The sequence below is a fragment of the Propithecus coquereli genome, unplaced genomic scaffold (genome assembly GCF_000956105.1).
Source record: "Propithecus coquereli isolate 6110/MARCELLA unplaced genomic scaffold, Pcoq_1.0 Scaffold776, whole genome shotgun sequence".
NCBI lineage: Eukaryota > Metazoa > Chordata > Mammalia > Primates > Indriidae > Propithecus > Propithecus coquereli.
The window spans coordinates 296,371-318,786 of record NW_012153907.1 but is presented as its reverse complement, the minus strand read 5'-3'; the positions used below and the strand labels follow the sequence as shown (position 1 = coordinate 318,786).

Genomic DNA, 22,416 nt, shown 5'->3' with positions numbered 1-22,416 from the left:
CCTGTAGTCCCAGCTACTCGGGAGGCTGAGGCAGAAGGATCGCTTGAGCCCAGGAGTTTGATGCTGCTGTGAGCTAGGCTGAGGCCACGGCACTCACTCTAGCCACGGTAACAGAGTGAGACTCTGTCTCAAAAAAAAAAAACAGAAAAATTAGCCAGGTGTGGTGGTGGCACCTGTAGTCCCAGCTACTTAGGAGGGTGAGGCAAGAGGATCGCTTGAGGCCAGGAGTTTGAGGTTACTGTGAGCTAGGCTGATACCACTGCACTCTAGCCTGGGCAACAGAGTGAGATCTTGTCTCAAAAAAATAGAAAAGAACCATGGACTCCCTAAGCTCTGGCTGACTGCTCTGGGGGCTGGGGGCCCAGTGTCTAACCCATAGCGTCTCTGCAGCCAGTGGGATGACACAAGGCAACCTTGTTCTAGGTGAGGAGAAAATTCCCAAAGACCTTGCGCAATCCAAAACTAACACACCCCAAGACCAGTTCTCCCAGGGGACTCAACATAAAGACCCGTCCTGTCAGATTCTGTGCATAAAACGTCAGGCTCCTTTGTCGCGTTGCTTTCAAAGCCGCCGCAAATGCAACCTTGCTGTACGGCAAGGAGTCACCTGCAGACCGCCAGGCCCCCTCAGTGAGTGCTCTTTCCCTGGCTCTGCCCTGGAGGCTGTAGCTCTCCTGGGGTAAGGGTGCGGGCCCTTGGAACTCCTCCCGTCAACCCGCGGTTCTGCCGGCTCCCCATTGCCTGACTTCCGAACTGCTAAGCACCGTGAGATGCTTCTGCGGACGCCTCCCGCCCAGAGTGAAGACGACAACGTGCCAGGTCCTGCACACAGGCCTGTCAGGAAGCCATGGAGGAGACTGGTGGGCGGGGCATTCGCACCTCCCTGCTGGACCTTTACCTCCCCTGTGACCACTCCTCTCTCAAAGTCCCTTCCGGATCCTTGGTCACTAGTGCAGAGCCTCAAAGTTTCTTTAGAAAAATGTCATCTCGGTCCCCACGTGGCATGAAAATAGGTCTACTCTACCCATCGTTTACATGTGTAAAAACAAGGGTTTCTATATCGCTTGGCATTTCTTTGCACAGAAAATTCACTCTGTCCCATTCGAACCCTCAGGTCGAGGACTCCCCAGGTGCTCACGTGGTCACCGGGGATGTCTACCTCTAGACAGACGCCGCCTGATTAATGCATCGGGAGAGGAAGGTGTGTGGTGTGGTCACACCGACACCCTCTGGGCTTGACATTTTTCCATGCTTTTCCTACTTCAAAACAAAATCTTGATGGTGGGACCATCTCTCTACGCACAGACCTGCTATGGCAAACTCGAGGGCTGGTCTGGATTTGACCAAGGTACCCAAAGCGCCTTCTTAGCAGCTCTGCTGAATGAAGGTCACTTGTCTGGGATGCCAGACACCAAGCCAGGGGACAGGCACGCCCCTCAGGCCTGCTGGAGAGTAAGAGAGCCCCCTGCTGGGCATGTCCGCGCCACACAGACCCACCAGCAAGGCTGGGCTTTCCCGCATTCCTGACTGGTCTCCTAAGTCTCCCGCAGAATTGACTCCAGCTCCGGAACTGTGCCTGGGGTCAGATCACACCAAGCTCCCCTGCCTTGGGGAGCGAAAACAGAGCGTGACAGTGCCCAGGCCCAGCCACCTCTGGGGGCTCTGGGCCCGCTCTCACCTGTCGGCGGCCCGGTCCCGCATCCTGTCTCTCCTCCGTTGCTTTTCTCTTCTCTTCTTCACTTCCTCGTCCTCCTCATCCTTCTCTCCTGTAACAGACAAGTTCCTTCGAGCTGCTCTGAGGGACCTGCGGAGGAGCCGAGCTCCAGGGCCTTGCTGGCACCGTGGCTTGGCTGCTGCCTCCACCACGTGGCAGGGTCAGGACGCCCGAGGCACCATCACAGGCTCCTGACGGGCACGGGTCTCGGGTGAGAACCCAGAGGAGTCACCTCACTCCCCCAAAGGCCTGGGAAGGCCAGGACGGGCCAGGGACGCAGCCTGCCTGTCCCACGCGCACCGTGGGACCTGCTCTTCGTCCTTCCCCGTCCTGCTCGTCCAGGCTAGCACCCTGCAATGGGCTCTTCTCCCAGCATCGCTTAAGGAGGGAGAAGCCAGTTCTCCCCTGTAAAGAGGCAGCCGCTGGAAGGCTGCAGGAATGAAGCAGCCGCTCTACCGCCCTGTCCCACTCTAGGTGGGCCGTGACGAGCGTCCCGCCAGCCTCGTCTCAGCTAGGGCCTCAGCAGGTCTGACAGTCCTTGCTGGCCCGATCTCCACCTTCCGCTCACAGAAACCGTCAATCTAGGGCTTTCCCAGGGCTGCGTGGGAAGCAGTCCTAAAAACAAAAGTGGGAAGAGACCAACTGGTCCTCCCGTCTGTCCCCTGGGGCCAGCGCAGGAGCTCCTCGAGCGCCATGCGGCCAGTGTCCCAGCACGAGGCCAGGCCGGGTCCCCAAGGCTCAGGGCCAGGGCTGGATGCTGAAAAAAGGTTGGATAAGCATCTGAACTGTAACCCCTACCCCTGGTGCCAGTCCCGAGACTGTCCCACGAAGATGGCGACGGGCGTGCGCTGCTCAGAAGCCTCTCAAAAGGGCGTGTGGGGTTTTTGGCAAGAGGTCACTGCCTGAAACTATGACTGCTGTTTAATAGCAAAGTCATCCCGGGTAGGCAGCAGGACCTGCGCGCAACAAACATGTCACCTTTGCTTTAGCATTTGCCCCGCCGCACGAGCTGCTAAATGCTCGGTGTGGTCCCATGCTACGGGCAGAACTGCTTCAGGATATGGGGTGGGGGGGCTGCAGAGGGTCGTCTAAGCCTGAAAACACAAGAGAAGGAGCATCTGAGCCAAGAGCCTTCAGAACTGGAGGGAGCAGAGCCACGAAGGAGCCAGCTTACGGCCCTCGCGGTAACCAGCTACGGACAGACCCACGGGCACAGGGCAAGAAACAGGCGGCTTCTGGGAGAGCTCGAGACCCCTCCATCTCAGGCCGCTTTTCCATGGCCCTCCAAGGGCTGTGACCACTTTCTGCCGCTTCCTTTGGACCCTGAGGTCTCCTGAGTTGGAAACGACATGGCCTGCTGAGCAGTGAGTGCCGCTCGAGGACCTGGTGGGCCTGGGTGCACCTGACAGGCCCCCCACCACTGAGCTCCCAACCCCAGCAGGTTTCCACTGCCCCCCACGTTCGGGCGCTGCAGCTGCCGGTATCCCCAACACAGAGGCCGAGAGCACGACCCCAGGCTGGCAGCTGAGGGAACTGGACAGAAAGAAGCCCAGGAGAGAACAGTACAGGGACCTGCCCTGGTCGGGGAGGCACAGGGGATGGGCTCGGGGGGCTTCTTCTCTACGTTTCTGAGACTCTCCCTTCCTCCCACCCTGAGCTGGTGCAGACACCCAGAGTCGGGCTTCCCCCCCGCCGCTCCACTGCCTGTATCAAGTGAGGCAAACGGACCTGTTTCTGGCAAATGCTGCCCCAGACACTTGGAAGCAAAGCCTCGGGTGAGCGCCGTGGCCAAGGTGCACCCGGTGGCCACAGCCCCTCCTCTGCCCCGAACAGTCGGCCCGACCATCTAAGCCTCCAGCTAGGAGCTAGGCAATGAGCGCAGGGCAGCTGGCGGACGCAGAAAAGCCGCGAGGGACGCTGGGTGATGCCTACCTCTCTGCCTCCCGAAGTCGCAGAATTCGTCCTCCTGGAAAAGGGCACATGCAAAGTTGTGTGGTGAGGTGGCTTCCAGAATGCTCCACAAGCAGCCCAGCTCCCTGCCATTACCCACTGAGTGGTCTCATCCTAGACCCAGGACACTGTGCCACCAAGACACGCGCCATAGTGTGTCAGGACAAGCCTGGAGCCTTGGGATAAACCTGTGTGCTGTTTACCACTCCTGGATGCCTTCCGAGAGTCCATGATGACAACTCTTTTATCTTAAAGTCGCCCTCTTTCAGTTCGTTCTAGAGCGACAGAACTGCCTGCCCTGTGGCAAAGGCCCACCTGCATGGAAGAGCCCACTCGCCAACTGGAGAGTAAGGAATTCTGACTTGCGGGATGCTAGTTCCTGCATTCTTGGTTGAAAATGGGCTTCACCAAGTTTCTCGAGCATTGGTTTATATTTACCCAATATTTTAACAAAGCAGCTATGGATAACAACGACTCATCTAACTGAGTATTTGTGCGGAGCTGATTCTGTAGGCAGTGAGCCTGAGCGTTAGGGTTAGGAAGCCATGGGCAGATCTGCAGAGATTCCCAGACTCAAGACCTAAGCCACCCAAGGAGGAAACAAGCGAGACTCTGCGAAAAGCTGAAGATCCACCGTACCCTGCCTGCTCCCAGGCTGTCACTTAGACGAAGCCCTCCCACACTGTGATGGCCAGGCTCCCCCCACACCCCTGACATTTGGGTGGCATCTGCACAGGGTGGCAAAGACGCCCTTGCGGGTTGCTGGGGTGGTGCTGGCTCAGAACCAGCCTTAGACACTGCTCTCCTGGGCCTCGTCGCGAGGACGGAAGGATGCAGACATGGGTCATTAGCACCCGGCACAGAGCTGGCAGCAAACGCGCCTCCAGTGTCTGACAGCTTCAGCCCACACGGCCCTTGTGCTTACCAGCCTGGCGGCTAGGCCCAACACGCCGACACAGCAGTGGCTGGGGAGAGGAGCAGGGAGCTTTTTCAGGAAGGGAATGATTGTTGCAGGTGGAAAACTCTTAGAAACCTAGCTACGAGTCCAGGCAATAAATCCACTCAGAGGGCCAGGTGCCGTGGCTCATGCCAGGAACCCCAATGCTTTGGGAGGCTGAAGCAGGAGGATTGCTTGAGGCCAGGAGTTTGAGATCAACCTGGGCAACATAGCGAGACCCTGTCTCTAAGAAAAAACTTTAATTAGCAGGCATGGTGATGACGCCTGTAGTCCCAGCTACTCAGGAGGCTGAGGCAGAAGGGTTGCTTCTGTGCTGCAGTGAGCTATGACAACACCACTGCACTCCAGCCTGGGCAACAGAGCAAGACCCTGTCTCTAAAAAAAAAAAAAGAAAAAGAAAAAAAGAAAAATCCACTCAGAGGTAGAGTTGAGTCTACAGGGCAGTTCTTCTTGCCTCTCTGTGAGGAAGAACGGCTGAGGAAGGAAGAAGTCCCACGCTAGACACAAAGGGTTGGGGGTGTGACTGGTAAACGGTGAACTTACACCCCTGAATTCTTCATCTCCTGACCGGAAGTCACCAGCTCCGTCATCTGCCAAACACAAAGGAATAGGAAAACTTAGGCCCTTGAGGGCGGCCCCATTCCGTTTCTGCCCTCCCAAGCTCACTGACCAGAGTGCCCGTCTGTCCTGGCCACGGAGGGGGTGAGGGAGCAGGGGTGAAACATGCCACCCTTGAGTGCCCGTGGCATGGACGGGGCAGGCCAATGCCAGGCGGGCGGCTGACCCGTCTCATACCCAGCGGGCCCGCTGGGCCCCAGGGCATACCGTTTTCAGAAAAATCCCCTTCACTGTCAGCCCGGGCCAGTTTGGCGTCCGGCTCCTCGTAAATCTGAAACTGCTTCCGTTTCCTGCCCATGCCGTCTGGTCCGAAGCGGTCAAACCCTCTCCTCCTGGGCTACGGACACAAGCACATCTCATGTACCACTTACCCAGACTGTTAAAAGATACCCCAAAGAAATGAAGACCAGAGAACATAGGCAGAAAAGGTCTTTTCAAAAAGCAAAGAGAGACAACGTATGTGGAATCGAGTGGAAACATCACGCCAAGCGCAAGAAGCCAGACACAAAAGGCCGCGTGTTGTGTGATTCCATTTGTATGAAACGTCCACAACAGGCAAACCCGCAAAGGTAGAAAGCAGATTGGTGGTCGTCGGGGGTTGGTGGAAGGGAACGGGGATTACTAATGCGCAGAGATTTCTTTTTGGTTGGATGGAAATGTTCTAAAATTAAACTGTCATGATGGTTGCAAGATTTTGCAGATTTAGTAAAGTCAAATTGTACACTTACAAATAAGTGAATCTCGTGGTAGAGAAATTTTACCTCGATAAAGCTGTTAAAAAGAAAAGTAAAGTTGCCCCGACCTAACTTCCTGAGGGCTTACCCGGTCCCAATCCCGATCCCGTATCCGGGTCTGTGACCGGCCACATCCGTAAGGCATCGTGTTGTCATAACTGCCCGCCCCCTGCATGCCCATCACGCCGTAGTCGGGAGCCATGGACTGGGAGAAGAGGGACGGAGGTGGCCTGTTCGGGGTGGGGCCGCCCAGGCCCCGGCCACCCACGTAGTTCAGCTCGTTCCAAGGAGCGGACAGGGGCTCCGAGGAGGCTGAGGGCGGCATGAAGGGGTCACTGCGCATGAAGGTGCTGGGGTTGCTCCGGTCTTGGAAGCGACTCTGGCCCCGGCCCCGCATGAAACCATCGAGGGAGCCCCGCTCTCGGGCTGGGTCCCGGCAGTCGTTGTACTGCCCACCAAAGCTGCCGTTGCGATCGGACCCCAGGTCAAAGTCATAGTCGTAGCTGTAGCTGGGGCGGTAGGGATTGTGCTCAGGCAGGCAAGGCCTGGAGTCGTAGGACTCGAATGGCTGGAAGCGGAAGGAGCTGCAAAAGAAGTACAGCCTGTCGGGGGTGGTCGGGGGCCTGGCCTGGCCCACCCCAGCCACCCACCTCTACATTCCCTGGGTACAACCTCAAAGCCCAGCTACCTCCCTATATTCAGAACAGCAAACTAAACCACCCTGAACCTCACCTAAATATTCAGAAAGCAAAGCAGACCAACCCCCTCCTCTGAACACTGCTGAGTGAGGGGCATGGAGCCCTTGACCACAGGAGTGGCCCGACGTACAGATGGGGAGTCTGGGGTAGCTTAGCCGATGGCCATACCCCAAGTGCCACTACACTCCTACTGTAATGCCCCCCAATGGGCCCAACTCATCCAGGCCACACACAGGTGGGAGGCGAGAAAGAGCCCTCCCCGAGGAACAGGTGCCCACTCCCAAGTGCACAAAGGTGGGCATGCAGGGTCCCAGGGGAAGGGCTTGGGTCCATAATCACCTCTCCCGGTCCTGCATGCCCTCCCCACCGCCGCCGCTCCCGCCCCTGCCTCCTTCCTTGGACATCATGTCCAAGCGCTGGTTGATCTTGGCAATGAGGGAGTCAGAATTGTCGGTGCATGGCTCTGGGCCGAAAGAGGCCATGTGCACAGCAGGGCCCCCTGCTGCCAGGCCACCATCGTTGGCCTTGGTGGCCTCCCAGGAGGCTGGGCCATAGCTGTAGGTTGCTCCTGTGGTAACGCTGGTGTTCTGGGCGCCGTAATAATTGTAGTTTTCATAACCTATTGTAGGGAGGAGGAGCCAAGTCAGACCTTAGCAGCCATGAGACCTGTCGGTGGCGGACAGTTCTGGAGAGGAGCACCCACCACCCACAGAGAAGGTAAAGGGTCATGGGACCAAGCACTGCTGGCATCGCTTTATATTGCGCTTGTGACCTGCCGAGAGGCAACAGGAAGGGCAGCCTTGGCAGTGAGCGGCAGCTATTCTATGCCAGACTATAGGACTTGGCTTCCATGCAAACCCAGAGGTTGCTTAGAGCCCAGAAATGGCAGTTCAGGCTGCTGACAGACCCCACAAAGGGCTGCCACTCAGCCCCAACCCCGTCCAGCAAGCCCCCTTGAGGCCGCCCTGGCCTCGGCCCTCCACAGCACTCCGTGCTCCGAACAGCAGCCCTGGCCAACCGTGTCCTCAGCAACAGAGCCAGGAAATCTGGGCCAAACCTCCCTGAGGGCTGGCCTGCCCGGCCTGCAGGAGAGTGTGAGCACAGCTAGGGTGCAGGCTGGGGTGCCTGTATCCCAACCGACTGGGGGCTGACCAGTGGCCCAGCTGCCCACCTGCAGACGCACAGAAGGACTCACCTTGCCAGCCGGCCACACTGGTTCCATATGCACCTTAGGGGAAACGAAAACACACAACAGCTCTGTCTGCAGAACGAAGGCACCCGACACCACCCCACTGCAGGCCAGCTGTCACCTCACTCCACCATCCACAGCCCCAGGGTCGCAGCTCAGGGACGCACCCTTGGCTGCCTGTTATTGTGCTCCTGCACGACGTGTTTCCTGCAGAACGTTTGGCTGAGCAAAGTCAAAGCCACTCTCCCAGGCAAGCCTGACTCCCCCCAACAGGGCAGGGGAAAGGACACTGCACGCTCTCCCGGAAGCTCATCCAGTGTGGGCCTCCAGCCGAGAGGCCAGTCGGGCCAGGGCCCCAGGCAGAGCCCTTACAAAGGGCAGGTTCCCACCAGGAGCCAGAGCTCAGGTGCTGCCAACTGCACAGGAAGGCACTGGTGGAAAGTCACGTCCTCAACTCAACTGAGCAAGGGGATGTTATGTGCCATGAGAAACCTGGAAAGGCTCCTCCTGCGACGCCTGGTGATGGGGAGAAGAGCAACCCTGCCCCCCATGGTGCCTCTGAACCGGAGAGCACATTCTGGTCCTCCAGACGACCTCAGCATCACGGTCCAGACTCCAGAGCAGGGGTCAGCAAAAGGCCCCAGGGCCAAATCTAACCCGTTGCCTGTTTCCGTACAGCCCTTGAGCTAAGAATGGATTTTACATTTTTTAAATGGTTGGGGGGAAAAAATTCCAAAGAATATTCAATGACAGATGAATTTTGACATGAGACGCACCATTTATACTTCTGTTGAAATTCACAACTATAGGACACAAAGTAAATATTAATGTCAACTATGGACTACGGTTATTATCTATCCACACTGGCTTATTAATTGTAACAAATGTATCACATCAATGCATGATCTGAATAAAAGAAAAAATGGCTGGGGCAGAGGTGGGGGAGGCGTACAGAACTCTTGCTACTATCAGGTAAATTCTATAAATCTAAAGCTGCACTAAAAAGTGGCCTATTAATTATAGCAAAGAAAAATGTTAGATTATATCCTCAGTTGTTTACTTAGAATAAAAGAATAAAAATATTTTACCAAAACAAAGTATTTCACGACATGCAAAAATTATGATTTTTCAAATTTCAGTGCCCATTAATAACTATGAGCACACAGCCACGTCCATTCTTTAACATATCTATGGCTGCTTTTGTACTAGAGACCGTGTAGTCTATTTACTATCTGACCCTGTACAGAAAACGTTTGCTGACCCTTGGCCTACTACTTCCACTCTACTCCAATGAGCAGGAGGTTCAGCCTTGGGTGTGGGAGACGCCCACGCCTCACCCACAAGGCAGGACCCACTTACCCTGGGTGTTGGCAGGTCCTGCGCTCCACGCCCCATAGCCTGTGAAAAGAAGATCCTGTGAGTTAAAATCCCATCTGTGAAACCGCCTGAAGAGATCTCCTTGCAGGAGTTTGGTGCTAGCCTTGCGACAAGGCAGCATAACCACGAGACCGTGGCCCTATAAAAGCCACCCCACAGCTGGCTGACTGCATCCCCACACTCTACTCAGCTGAGGCCAAAGCAGAAAAAAAGAGGGGAGGGGAGCAAGCTTGGAAGTCAGCTCTGCCCCGTGGTGAGACCTTGGCTGAGGAGCTCACCCCTCCAAGCCTCAATCTACAACTGATGACCCAGGACAAGCCACTCAGCATTAAGGCTCAGCCCCCCACCCCATTTGGCCCAGCCACTACACGGCTGGGAAACCCGCTCAGACCACCACCGGTACCCCATAACTAGAGACGAACTTGGGACTTGAGTGACATAAATTGCTCCTCTGTAGGCCTCACTTCCTCCACTGCTCCCTTGGGCCGAGTCCCAGGGCTTGCCCTGGACCTACAGCAGCATCAGATGACACTCCTCACTCCTCAAGATCCCCCACCATAGCAGCATCTGTCTGGCCCCTCCAGGCAGGACAGTGGGAACTGTCTTCTCTTCAATTCTGTGTCGCTAGAGCCCAGCACAGAGCTGGGCAAAAAAGGCCACTGATGCCTGTCAGATGATCTCACTTTGATGAAACAAGAATATACTCTTGTCCCCCTTACCAGGACATCACCCACCACTAGCTGAGTGGCTAACGTGTGCCAACACATGGCAGGCACTCAGCAAACGCTGTTGTCCCCCATGCTATTCAGAGACAAGGGAGCGAAGGCTCAGAGGTTAGGGGATTTGATCCAGGGTTTCCCCTCTGCTCACCTCTACAGGCTACGCCCACCCCTCCCTGTCACACTACACAGCCTTCCATAGAAAGGCAGAGTGCAGATTCTAACAGCAACCGACCTACGTCACGGCACTGATTGCTTCTCTGTAAGACTCTGGTCTGAGTGGCACACACTACTCACTTAACCTCAAAACACCCTGAGACAGAAAAATCAGAGGCTACAGTATCTTCACTGAATCTGAAAGGTTTCCGGGGTGGGGGGAACCTCTCCAAACTACGGGCATAAAAAAGGAATAGAGCACCTGCAGGAAGACCTGATGGGAGGGAAGCCAAAGAATGGTGAGATCCAGACTGCCGAAGGCCGGCAGAGGCAGGTTGAGCCTCCCCTAGGACCCAGGTGACACCCGAAGCACACCATACATGGTTTCACCTTGGGACCTCTGTTTCTGTAATCCCTGCTGCTAGGATCCTGCTACTCTGCCACCTCTCAAGATCTGAGTCTTCCTTAGCCTCTGCAACCGAACAAGTCCTAACCGCGTGTTCCAACTGTTCTCTGTGGGTAAACTTGGCTTCTGGCACAAAGCAAAGGCCTCCCAGGAGGCTCTGACTCCACAGGCTGGGAGCAGGTAGCTCGCAAAAGTCAGTCCGACTGTGGGCAAGCACTGAAGCCAAGTGGGGAAAAGGCACGTTCCCTCCCACGTAGCCCTTTGGCTCCTTGAGTCCACCACGAGAGACTGCCTAAAGAACGGCCGATCTGTCACCAGGCCCAAGGCACATCAAGTTTGCAGCTTTGCACAAGAAAACACTCAGAATTTGTCTCTCAGTGTCTCGTTCCGCGCCGGGTCTCTGCTCCCACGGCCCGCACGCACCAGGCACACAGGTGGCGCCCCGGGTGGCTAAGTCCCGTGCCTCCTGCACCGCGGCTAAGGGTCCGGCCCCGCGCCGCCCGGACAGTTCCGGGACAGGCGCCTCGGGCCCCGAGAGCGAACAGAGGCCCGGCCAAACCCCGAAGGCTCGGGACAGGCCCGGCAGCCTGGAGAGCGGTGAGCCCCGCGCCCGGCCCCAGCAGCAGTCCCGGCGACCCGGGCCGGACCCCGGGACCCGCCGTAGCTCCGCCCCCGGCGCCGCCATTTTGTGGCGTCCGCAGAAGAGGAAGGCGGGGCTGTGAACGCCGACGGCCTGGGTCGGTACGGGCCGCGCCGGGGCCACGGGCAAAATGGTCGGGACGGCCAAGGCGCCCCCCGAAGCCTACCGCAGCGCCCGCCGCCGAGCCCCGCCCGCCTCCTCCGGCCCCGCCGGCCAATCCGCACGCGGTTCCCCGGGAACGACGGCGCCGAGGCCCAATGAGCGGTGCGCGCGCGCGCGGCCGCCTCTCCGCAGGGCCGGCCTGCGGCAACCGCGCTCGGGATGAAGCCCCCAGCTGGCGGCCCTCTGCCTGGCGGCGGCGGTACCACCCGCACGAGCCCTTCCCCCCCCCCTCCCCGCTCCAAACAGCCGACACAAACCTCCGTAGCCCTGCTCCATGTCTCCGCGGCCCGCCAGCAGCCCCTTTTTCTAGGTTGCCACGGGACGCATGCGTTCAACGCACCTCCCGCCGCCCGCTACTGGAAGACTAGGCGCACACGTCACTACCTCCGCGCGCTGCCATTGGCTGACCTTCACGAAGGACCCGCCCCCGGCCCCCTAGCCACCCCTTCTGCTTGCGCAGGATCGGCGTCCGCTGCGTCTCAGGAACTGCGGTCGAGCCTGGCTCCCAGGGCCCGGCCCGCCCGCCCGTGCGCAGGCGCGCCCGTCGCGCCGCAGCCCCCCAAAGCCCGGCTCCCTGCCGCCCCGCCCGCGCCGCACACCGACTGGCAACGGAGGTGGGGTGGGAAGAACTTTATTAAGCTCTGCTTCCAGCCTCTGCCACACGGGCCCCGCCCGCCCCCGGTCCGGGTCACGGGGCGCCCCCGCCGTCCTCCTCTTCGTCGTCCTCCACGTCGAGGCCCGGGATGCCGCGGATCTGGCGCTGTAGCGCCCCTCCCAGCAGGGGCACGGCATCCTCCTCCTCCGGGGGCGGCGGCGGTGGCGACGCGGCCCCGGGGGCCGGCTCTGGGGGTACTGGGGGCTGCGCCGGCGCGCCCTCTGCACCCTCCGCGACGCCTGCCGCTCCGGCCTGCACTCCCTCGTCCAGGGCGCCGCCCTCCGCCTCCTCCTGCTCCTTCTCCTCCTCCGGGCTGTCGGTGAAAGGGTTCTCGCCCTGTGGAGAGGGACGCGGACACTGAAAGGGGGGAGGACGTGCGGGACGAGGCTGGGGACAGGAACGGCTGGGACCTGCGCCTCACCTTCAGGTAGCGTTCCAGCTTCTTGCTGATGAGCTTGTTGTTGAGGATACTGCGGGCCACCATGAGCGAGGACTTCTTGGACTGCTCCATCATGAGCTACGGGACAGGGCAGAAGGGGCTGGAGAGGCTGCTCGGGGTGCCCTGCAAGCCCCCACCCCCACCCCGCCAAATCAAAGGGGACCCCCATACCTGCGCACCCCCATCAGGGGCTCAGCCCCACCAATGAATGGAACCACGGTCTGATCTGATTCTTGTTCAAATGCCCTATCCTTCCACACCATACTTACTGTATGTTATTGATTAAAAATACAGATCTATGTTATCTTTACAGCTGTACTGCAGAAATCTGATTTGCTTACATAAAAACTATAAACAGTGAACAAATTAAGAAACCTACTGAAGCCAACTGTGCAAGGAGCTAGCTGCCCTAATAGGCAAAGAGCACTTTGCGATCAACAGGAAGATCTAAAAGCAGGAATACAAATGTCTCACAATATAATTAAATGATAAATGTCCTTTTAACCCATAGGATTCCAAGGATGAAGAATTATTCTCGGCCAGGCGTGGTGGCTCACGCCTGTAATCCTAGCACTCTGGGAGGCCGAGGCGGGAGGATTGTTTGAGCTCAGGAGTTCGAGACCAGCCTGAGCAAGAGCGAGACCCCGTCTCTACTAAAAAAAATAGAAAGAAATTATCTGAACAACTAAAAATATATAGAAATAATTAGCCGGGCATGGTGGCGCATGCCTGTAGTCCCAGCTACTTGGGAGGCTGAGGCAGGAGGATTGCTTGAGCCCAGGAGTTTGAGGTTGCTGTGAGCTAGGCTGATACCACGGCACTCACTCTAGCCAGGGCAACAGAGTGAGACTCTGTCTCAAAAAAAAAAAAAAAAAAAAGAATTATTCTCAGTAAAGCAAGGTTGAAGAGACACTTCTCTGCTTGGTGGGTCAACTGTTTACATATTTCTTAGAAAGCAGTTTGATAGAATGTTATCAAAAATAAAAATTTGTCTTAGTAATTTCTTCCCAGAACCTATCCTAAGTTTAAGAATTGGAAATATACATGCACCTGCTTGTAGTGGTGAAAAATAGGAAAGTACATAAATGTTCTTCAGTAGAGAGGTGGTTAAATAAATCATACATTCAAAAGAACATAAAGCAACCCCTTAAAATCAGACTCATCTCTCCACTGGCACAGTAAGAAAGGTGTGCGATGGGGCAGGCTGTATAGTGTTCTAGAGCCATTTTGGCTGGAAGGATGTACACCAACATGCTGGGTCACTTCCTCAGTGGTGGGAGTCCAGGCAAATCTCACTATCATCATCATAAAACCATAAGCAGAGAGAGGATGATAAAGCTATTTTTGCTGAGGTGGGAAAGCCCATTGCCAGGAACCCTACTGCGCCCCAGCCAACTGTATTGGCATGTTTCAGGAAGCCATCTCACTGGCTCTTTCCACTCCTGCCCTCCACCTTCATTTATTTCTTTACACGTTTTTTCTGTGACTGGGGAAAGTATTAACAGACCTCATGCATGCTCATAAGTTAAAGATACACAACGAACACACTACTACAGACCTGTTCCTCAGCAACTCTTTCTCACTTGCCAACACATTATCCTCCCCCACAGATGCCCAGATGGATACACAAATTCTCTTAACTGATGTATGTTTACATTGTTTCCAGATTTTCGCTACAATAACCAAACAACACCAGAATAAGCTTATATATTTCCATGTAGGTGTTTTTAACTTTAACCAGACAGGTTCCCCAAGGTGATAGTGCCCAATTACTCAATAAAAAATCTGCAAGTCACGCTTCTTCCACCTGCATTAAATCAATGAACTGGTCCTGTTGCCTGCCCATGAACACTGGATGTTACCACACTGCTGCGTATTTTTACTGTGGATGAAAGAAAAAGAATGTATTGTGTCCCTTGGCACTTCCTGCCCACCAGCGACTTTGAGCACTCTGATATGCAGGCCGGGCCACATGCCTAGTGTTTCTGTGAGGTCAACTCCTTTCTGGCCTTTGGGTTTCCTGGCTTGCTCAAGGTAAACAAATAATCTTCTAAGTATTTTCAAATCTTGATTTTTCACATTTAAAATTTCTAGAATTTAATACAGATTGAGATTCAGTATCCACCATGCTTGGGAGCAGAACCATTTTGGATTTTGGAATATTTACATTATACTTACCAGCTGGGCATTCCTACTCCAAAATCCAAAATTCAGATTATCAGATGAGGGATACTTAACCTGTTTATGGTATGAGGCAGGGGGTCTAACTTTCCAGAAATTTATAAAATAAACCACTATTTTCCCACTGAATTAGCATATACCTCTATAATCCCTTATCTATAAATCTGAAATCCAAAAGGCTCTAGAAAACAAAAGTTTTCCCCAAAAACTCATTTGGTGGCAAAAAATGAAATGACATTACATTTTTATGCCATTTTAATTTACCCTACTTATGCAAGTCACTTGAAGAATTATTGATTCAACAACAAGGCATTTTCCCAGATCCTGCTGGAGAGGTCAGTAATTGTACCATATTGTCTTTCTGAAACCCAAAGATTAATTCAGAAACATCTGGTCCTAACATTTTAGATAAGGGATGTGTACCAACTTTAACAAATATTAAGTTCTGAAACATACTAGGATCTTTTGGTAGACTCTCTATTCTGGTTCCACTGTTTTATTACAGTGTCAATATCACTTCTTTTTTTTTTTTTTTTTTTGAGACAGAGTCTCACTTTGTTGCCCAGGCTAGAGTGAGTGCTGTGGCGTTAGCCTAGCTCACAGCAACCTCAGACTCCTGGGCTCAAGCAATCCTACTGCCTCAGCCTCCCAAGTAGCTGGGACTACAGGCATGCGCCACCATGCCCGGCTAATTTTTTTTCTATATATTTTTAGCTGTCCAATTAATTTCTTTCTATTTTTGGTAGAGACAGGGTCTCGCTCTTGCTCAGGCTGGTCTCGAACTCCTGAGCTCAAACAATCCGCCCGCCTCGGCCTCCCAGAGTGCTAGGATTATAGGCGTGAGCCACTGCGCCCGGCCACTTCTTTGTTTTTAAATACAGTGGCTTTGTAATAAGTTTTAATATCTGCTAAAGCAAGTCCCTGAACTCAATACTGCCCTTTGTATAATCTTTTTGGCTACTGTTAGACTTACTTCTACAATATATTATAAAACTTTAATATTCTATTAATTCTAGGAGAATTTTGCTGGAATCATTCAGCTTTTCTAAGAACATAATCACATTATTTGCATATAAAGATAGTTTTCATATACAGTATTTTATACCAATAATTTGTAGCTAGATTTCTTTTTGTGTGTGTTAGATATGGATTCGCCCTGTTACCAGTGTAGTGGAGTGTAGTGGCACGCTCATAGCTCACTGGGAACACAGGCATGAGCTACCGTACCTGGTCAAAAACAGAATTAGATTTCTATTCTTTTTTTTTTTGAGACAGAGTCTTGCTCTGTGCCTTGGCTAGAGTGCCATGGTGTCAGGCTAGCTCACAGCAACCTCATACTCCTGGGCTCAAGCAATCCTTCTGCCTCAGCCTCCCAAGTGGCTGGGACTACAGGCATGTGCCGCCATGCCCAGCTAATTTTTTCTATGTATTTTTAGTTGTCCAGCTAATTTCTTTCTATTTTTAGTAGAGACGGGGTTTCACTCTTGCTCAGGCTGGTCTTGAACTCCTGACCTTGAGCGATCCTCCTGCCTCAGCCTCCCAGCTACTAGGATTATAGGTGTGAGCCACCACGCCCAGCCCAGAATTAGATTTCTTATCGGGAACCATCCTTGCATTCCAGAAACAAGCCCCACTTACAACTATACATATGAATCACTACTAGATTGATAATTACTAATATTTTATTTAGCAGTTTTATATCTTTCTCTTTCCCAGGCTGGAGTGTAGTGGCATGATCAGAGCTCACTGTAACCTCGAATTCCTGGGCTCAAGCGATCTTCCTGCCTCAACCTCCTGAGTAGCTTGGACTATACGTGCATGCCACCACACCCGGCAAATTTTTTTTACTTTTTTTTTGTAGAGACAGGATCTCACTCTGTTGCCTAGGCTGGTCTCAAATTCCTGGGCTCAAGCAATCCTCCCGCCTTGCCTTGGCCTCCCGAAGTACTGGGATTACAGGTGTGAGCCACCACACCTGGCCTTATATCTTTAATAATAATCTACATAATCTTTATCAGATTTTTGGAATTAAGGTTAAAAAAGCTTTCTAAATATTAGAGAAGACAGACTTCTAGCATGGCAGTCACTAATCAAATAGATAAGCAAATACAGTAACAAGACCCTGGGTTGGGGAGGGGGAGACCAGTGCCTTTTAGCATGGACCCACTAACTAATGAAACTGAAAAAAAACCCAACCATTTAAGTCTCTGGAAATGTTTTGAAGGATATACAGTGAATGAAGAAATATTTAATGAGGAAAAGTTACTAAAACCCCAAAGAAAAATGAGAGTCATGGTGTGTGAAACATAACTTGTTGCCTCCCTGCCTCATCCAGCTCAGGGTGATGGAAACTCCACTCCATACGGTACAGCCAAGACAACGGGCCTGCCCACTCCACCCAGCTCTCAGCAGAGGGCTATGGTACCTTCCCAGGAAGAGCAGGATGTCAGCATTTCTTATCCTGCCCCCACCTACCTGCTGCTGAGGCTAAGTTCTCAGCAAGTACAGCTAAGAGGTAATGGCTCATATCTCCTACCCAGCCCCCACACATGGAATGGAAGCTTGGCCTTGGGCATGGCAAGCAAAGAATACTGGGGCCCACAGAGCCCTGACTCTGGCTTGTTTATAAAGTGGAGGTCCCATGCCAGGAGAGGCAAAGCAACGCCAGAGGCTATATAGCCCACTGCACCTCCCCCTTCTCTCCTAAAGCAGCAGAGTCGCTCAAAGAGAAGCACTCCACTGTCCCCATCCCTAGAGCCTTGGCTCAGAGATTTTGCCCAGGGATAGAGCTGGGTCTTAAATGAGTGAGCTCCCAATCTTTTCTAAAAGGAACGGACTTCATTTGTAAGAGTGTAGGGAACTGAGATTAAAGACTCTCCCACAGGCGTGGTGGCTCACACCTGTAATCTTAGCAAGCTGGGAAGCCAAGGTGGGAGGATCACTTGAGGTCAGAAGTTCCGAGACCAGCCTCAGCAAGAGCAAGATCTTGTCTCTACTAAAAATAGAAAGAAATTAGGCAGGGAACAAAAATAGAAAAGAATTAGCTGGGCATGGTGGCACATGCCTGTAGTCCCAGCTACTCGGGAGGCTGAGGCGGGAGGATTACTGGAGCCCAGGAGTTTGAGGTTGCTGTGAGCTAGGCTGAAGCCATGGCACTTTATCCTCTGCAACAGAGAGTCTGTCTCAAAAAAAAAAAAAAAAAAAAAAGACTCCCAAAACAATGGAGGGTGTGTGTGGAGAAAAGAAATGAAAAGGAGACTGATAGATCTGATAGTGATACAAGCTAAACCACAGGTCAGCTAAATTACCAGAGAGAACCAGTAAAACAACCAAGACAGCATCCCTGGGTTCAGAATAAATCTCAGACAATAACCTTAAAAACCATCCCTGTAAAGGAGCCCAGATTTAATTGGATCAGACTGGGAAACAATTTATGCCCCAAGACATTGTTGAAAACAATAGAGCAGTCAGCCAGCAATTAGTGGAGTCTGACAGCTGAGAGTGTTCTGGGATCAGAGAGAGTCCTGCCAAAACCACTCTCATCCCAGGGTGACTGTGCACACGCCCATGGCTTCCTTGGCCAAGGCACAACATCAGGGCTTCACACTGTGTGGGACAAAAGAGACCTCACTAAAAGAATCTGGCTAGTCACTAAATAGACAAGACCCTGGGTCAGAGTGGGACAGACCAGTACCCTAAGCCACAAGATATTTTCTAAGACTGCAGTCTCCAATCCCTGGGCCATGGACCAGTAAGGTCCCTGGCCTATTAGGAACCAGGCCACATAGCAGGAGGCGAGCGGTGGGTGAGCCAGCGGAGCTTCATCTGTATTGACAGCTGCTCCCCATTGTTGGCATCACTGCATAAGCTCCACCTCCTGTCAGATAATCAGCTGCATTAGATTCTCATAGGAGCACGAACCCCATGAACCCTACTGTAAACTGCGCGTGTGAGGGATCTAGGTTGCGGCTCCTTACCAGAATCTGATGCCTGATGATCTGAGGTGGAGGTGAGGGCAGTGGTGCTGGTGCTGGGGAGCGGCTGCAAATACAGATTATCATTAGCAGAGAGGTTTGACTGCACAATAAATGCATTTGAATCATACCAGAACTGCCCCCACTCTGGTCCGTGGAAGAATTGTCTTCCATGAAACTGGTCCCTGGTGCCAAAAAGGTTGGGGACCGCTGTTCTAAGACATCTAGTTTCTAATAAAAAATTATGAGACATCTGAAGAAAACTCTGACCCTCACACAGGAAAAAAATAGCTGATAACAGAAACTGCCTGGACAGTGACTAATGTCAGCTTTAACATAGATGTCAATGTAGCAATTATAAATATGTTTAAAGAACTAAATGCCTGAAGAAGTAAAAGGTATAACACTATCTCATCAAACAGAGATAGAAATAATAATAAAAAGAAAATATAAATCTTGGAGCTAAAAAGTACAATAACTGAAATGCAAAATTCACTGGAAGGGCTCAACAGATTTGAATTGAAGAATTAGTGAACGTGTAGATCAACAGAGATTGCACAATTTGAAGAACAAAGAGGAAAAAAAGAATAGAGTCTCAGACAAATTGTGACACACCATTAAGTGATCCAACAAATGCTTAATGAGAACACCAGAAGAGAAGAAAAAGAAAAGAGCAGGAAAAAAATTTGAAGAAATAATGGCTGAAAGCTTCCCATGTCTGATGAAAAACTTTACACATCAAAGAAGCTCAAGGGAACTCCAAGGAGAATAAACACAAAGAGATCCACAAAAGACATATTATAATTAAAAAGCCAAAACTCTATCTTGAAAGAGAAAAACGAATCATCACCTACAAGGGAACTCCTATAAGCGGACTTCTCATCAGAAACAGGACGCCAGAGGCAGTAGGATATCATATTTAAAATGCTCAAAGCAAAGGGGGCAAAAATTATCAGCAAGAATCTTATACCCAATAAAGCTAGCTTTCAAAATGAAGGCAAAGTAGATATTCTGAGACAGATAAAAACTGAGATTTGCTGCTAGCAGATCTGTTCTTTCTTCAGGCTGAAAACAAGTAACTTCAGACAGTAATGCAAATCCACACAAAAAGAACAGTAAAAATAATTATGTAATTATAAAACACACTATGTAAATACATATTTTTTCCTTTTTTCACAACTCATTCAAAAAGCAATTGTATAAAACTGTGTGTGTGTGTGTGTGTGTGTGTGTGTGTGTGTGTGTATAAAGTCTCCATTGTTTGGCCCATAACATACAGAAATGTAATATTGTTCCCAGTAACAGCACAAAGAAGGTGCGGATGCAAAGCTATATTGGGCTGAGGAATTAACTACAGATGGTAATTTGAATCCACAGGAACAAATGAAGAGAAACAGAAGTGGGAATTAGGAAGACTAATAATAACAAAAGCTAGAAATATGCAATTGCTTTCCTTTCTTCCCTCAGTTTATTTTTTGTAAAGCCAGTCAAATTTAGCAGTGGTAGTTGTATACCAACTTTAGTGACACTAATTTTAAAGTTCTGATAACCCACTACCGTTGGACCAGCCCCTCAGCTTCTTTGAAAGACAAAAAAATGTCAGATCTAAGCAGCTCTGCCAAAAAAAAAAAAAAAAAGACATAGAATCTTAAAGACTAATAATTGCAACATATTATGGTTTTTTAACATATACAGATGTAATATGTATAACAGTAACACCACAAAAACCTATGTACACAAAGTTACACAGGAGCAAATTAGTTAATCTCATTGGAATCAAGTTATATCTGAAGCAGATTTTGAAAAGTTAATAAGTATAAAAGATAAGGTCTGGTCCAGCCCAGTGGCTTAAGCCTGTAATCTCAGCACTTTGAGAGGCCAAGGTAGGAGGATCGCTTAAGTTCAGGAGTTCAAGACCAGCCTGGGCAACACAGCGAGCCCCCATCTCTACAAAAAATTAAAAAATTAGCTGGGCTTGGTGACATATGCCTATATTCCTAGCTACTCAGGAGGCTGAGGCAGGAGGATTGCCTGAGCCCAGGAGTTTGAGGTTACAGTGAGCTATGATGACACCACTGCAGTCTAGCCCAGGCAACAGAGTGAGACTCTGTCAAAAAAAAAAGAATAATAATAGAGATTCCAATACCTCACTTTTAGTAATGTATAGAACAATTCGACAGAAGATCAACAAGGAAATAAAAGGTTTGAACATCACAAACCAACTAGGCATAAGACAGATTTATAGAATACTCCAGAATATATATTCTTGTCAAGTGAGCAAGCACTGTTCTCTAGGATAGACCATATGCCACGCTATAAAACAAATCTTAATAAATTGAAAATGGCTGAAATAATATAATGTACGTTCTCCAACCAAATGGAATAAAACTAGAAATCAGTAACTGAAAGGATCTGGAAAATTCACAAATAATATAAATATAAATTAAACAACAAAACTTATGGAACGCAGGAAAAGTAGTACTCAGAGAAAAACTTACAGCTGTAACTACCAGCATTTATTTTTGCTTTTTGCATTTTTTTTTTTTTTTTTTGGAGACAGTCTCACTATGTTGCCCAGGTTGGCTTCAAGTAATCCTTTTGCCTCTGACTCCAGGTGAACACTACCTCGCCCAGCCATGCCTATGCTCTGAAAGAAAAGCTGTTTGTGGTGGCACACGTATGTGGTCTGACCTACTTGACTCAAATTACTAGAATCAGATATTAAAGAGGGGACAATACTCCCTACCTTACAGAAATAAAAGGGACTATATTTTGTTTTTTTATTTATTTTTTATTACTAAACATCCTACAATGCATAAAGGGGACTATAAAGGAATACTATGAACAACTAGACGCCAATAAATTAGGTAACTTAGACAAAATGAGCAAATTTCTAGAAAGACACAAACTACTAAAACGGACCGAAAAAAATTTAAAAATCTGAATACTCTGTAACAATTAGAGATTGAATTAGTAATAAATAAGTTACTTACAAAGAAAAGCCCAAGCCCAGGTGGCTTCACAGGTTAAATTCTACCTAGCACTTAGAAAATTAATACTAGTTCTTGACAAACTCTTCCAAAAAATCCAAACAAGAAAAACTTCCTAACTCATTCTTTAAGGCCTGTATTACCCTGATACTAAAACCAAAGACATCACAAAAAAAACTATAGACCAGTATCTCTTACGAATAAAGATATAAAAATTCTCAACAAAATACTAGCAAAAGCAATCTAAACATATAAAAATATATATATGACCAAGTAGGATATATCCCAGATACAAGGGTGGTTTGGTATCCAAAAATCAACTAACATAATACACAATGCCAACAGAATAAAAAACACAAACTACATAATCATCTCAATAGATTTAGAAAAAGCTTTTGACTAAATCCAACAGTTTTTTAGGATAAAAACACTCAACAAAATAGGAATACAAGGCAAATTCCTCAACCCAAACAACGGCACCTATGAAAAACCTGCAGCTAACATCATACTTAATGGTGAAAGACTGGTGCTTTTCCCTGTAAGATCAAAAACAAGACAAGGACATGCACTCACCACTTCTAATCAATACTGTACTGGAAGTTCTAGCCAGGGCAATTAGGTAAGAATAAGAAATAAAAGGCATCCAAACTGGAAAGAAGAAAAACTAACTCTATTTGAGATGACTGACATTATATATAGGAAATCCTGAGAAATCCACTAAAAAACAGAACTAATAAACATTAGTTTAAATATTACTAAAATTATTGGCCGGGCGCGGTGGCTCACGCCTGTAATCCTAGCTCTCTGGGAGGCCGAGGCGGGCGGATTGTTTGAGCTCAGGAGTTGGAAACCAGCC

At 50.5% G+C, this 22,416-nt stretch overlaps 2 protein-coding genes across 5 annotated transcripts in view; both read right to left on the bottom strand.

Moving 5' to 3' along the window:
- The window catches only part of AKAP8 (A kinase (PRKA) anchor protein 8), a 16,409-nt gene extending 4,745 nt beyond the window's left edge, over positions 1-11,664 (bottom strand). Inside the window, exons 1-9 of one of the 2 annotated variants that reach the window (XM_012662741.1) lie at positions 11,579-11,664; positions 9,221-9,259; positions 7,868-7,900; positions 7,012-7,291; positions 6,063-6,558; positions 5,448-5,577; positions 5,166-5,212; positions 3,647-3,680; positions 1,679-1,766 (exon numbers count right to left, since the gene is read on the bottom strand). In XM_012662741.1, coding sequence (XP_012518195.1) covers positions 1,679-1,766; positions 3,647-3,680; positions 5,166-5,212; positions 5,448-5,577; positions 6,063-6,558; positions 7,012-7,291; positions 7,868-7,900; positions 9,221-9,259; positions 11,579-11,597 — 1,166 coding nt within the window. In that variant the 5' untranslated portion in view covers positions 11,598-11,664. Of the gene's footprint in view, positions 1-1,678; positions 1,767-3,646; positions 3,681-5,165; positions 5,213-5,447; positions 5,578-6,062; positions 6,559-7,011; positions 7,292-7,867; positions 7,901-9,220; positions 9,411-11,578 lie in introns of those variants that run through there. The other variant, XM_012662740.1, reaches the window with a different exon arrangement.
- Positions 11,665-11,936: 272 nt separating this feature from the next.
- Positions 11,937-22,416, bottom strand: part of AKAP8L (A kinase (PRKA) anchor protein 8-like) — a 36,184-nt gene continuing 25,704 nt past the window's right edge. For all 3 annotated transcript variants that reach the window (XM_012662742.1, XM_012662743.1, XM_012662744.1), the window contains 2 exons: positions 12,398-12,493; positions 11,937-12,312 (listed from right to left, as the gene is read on the bottom strand). In XM_012662742.1, coding sequence (XP_012518196.1) covers positions 12,010-12,312; positions 12,398-12,493 — 399 coding nt within the window. In that variant the 3' untranslated portion in view covers positions 11,937-12,009. The remainder of the gene's footprint in view (positions 12,313-12,397; positions 12,494-22,416) is intronic.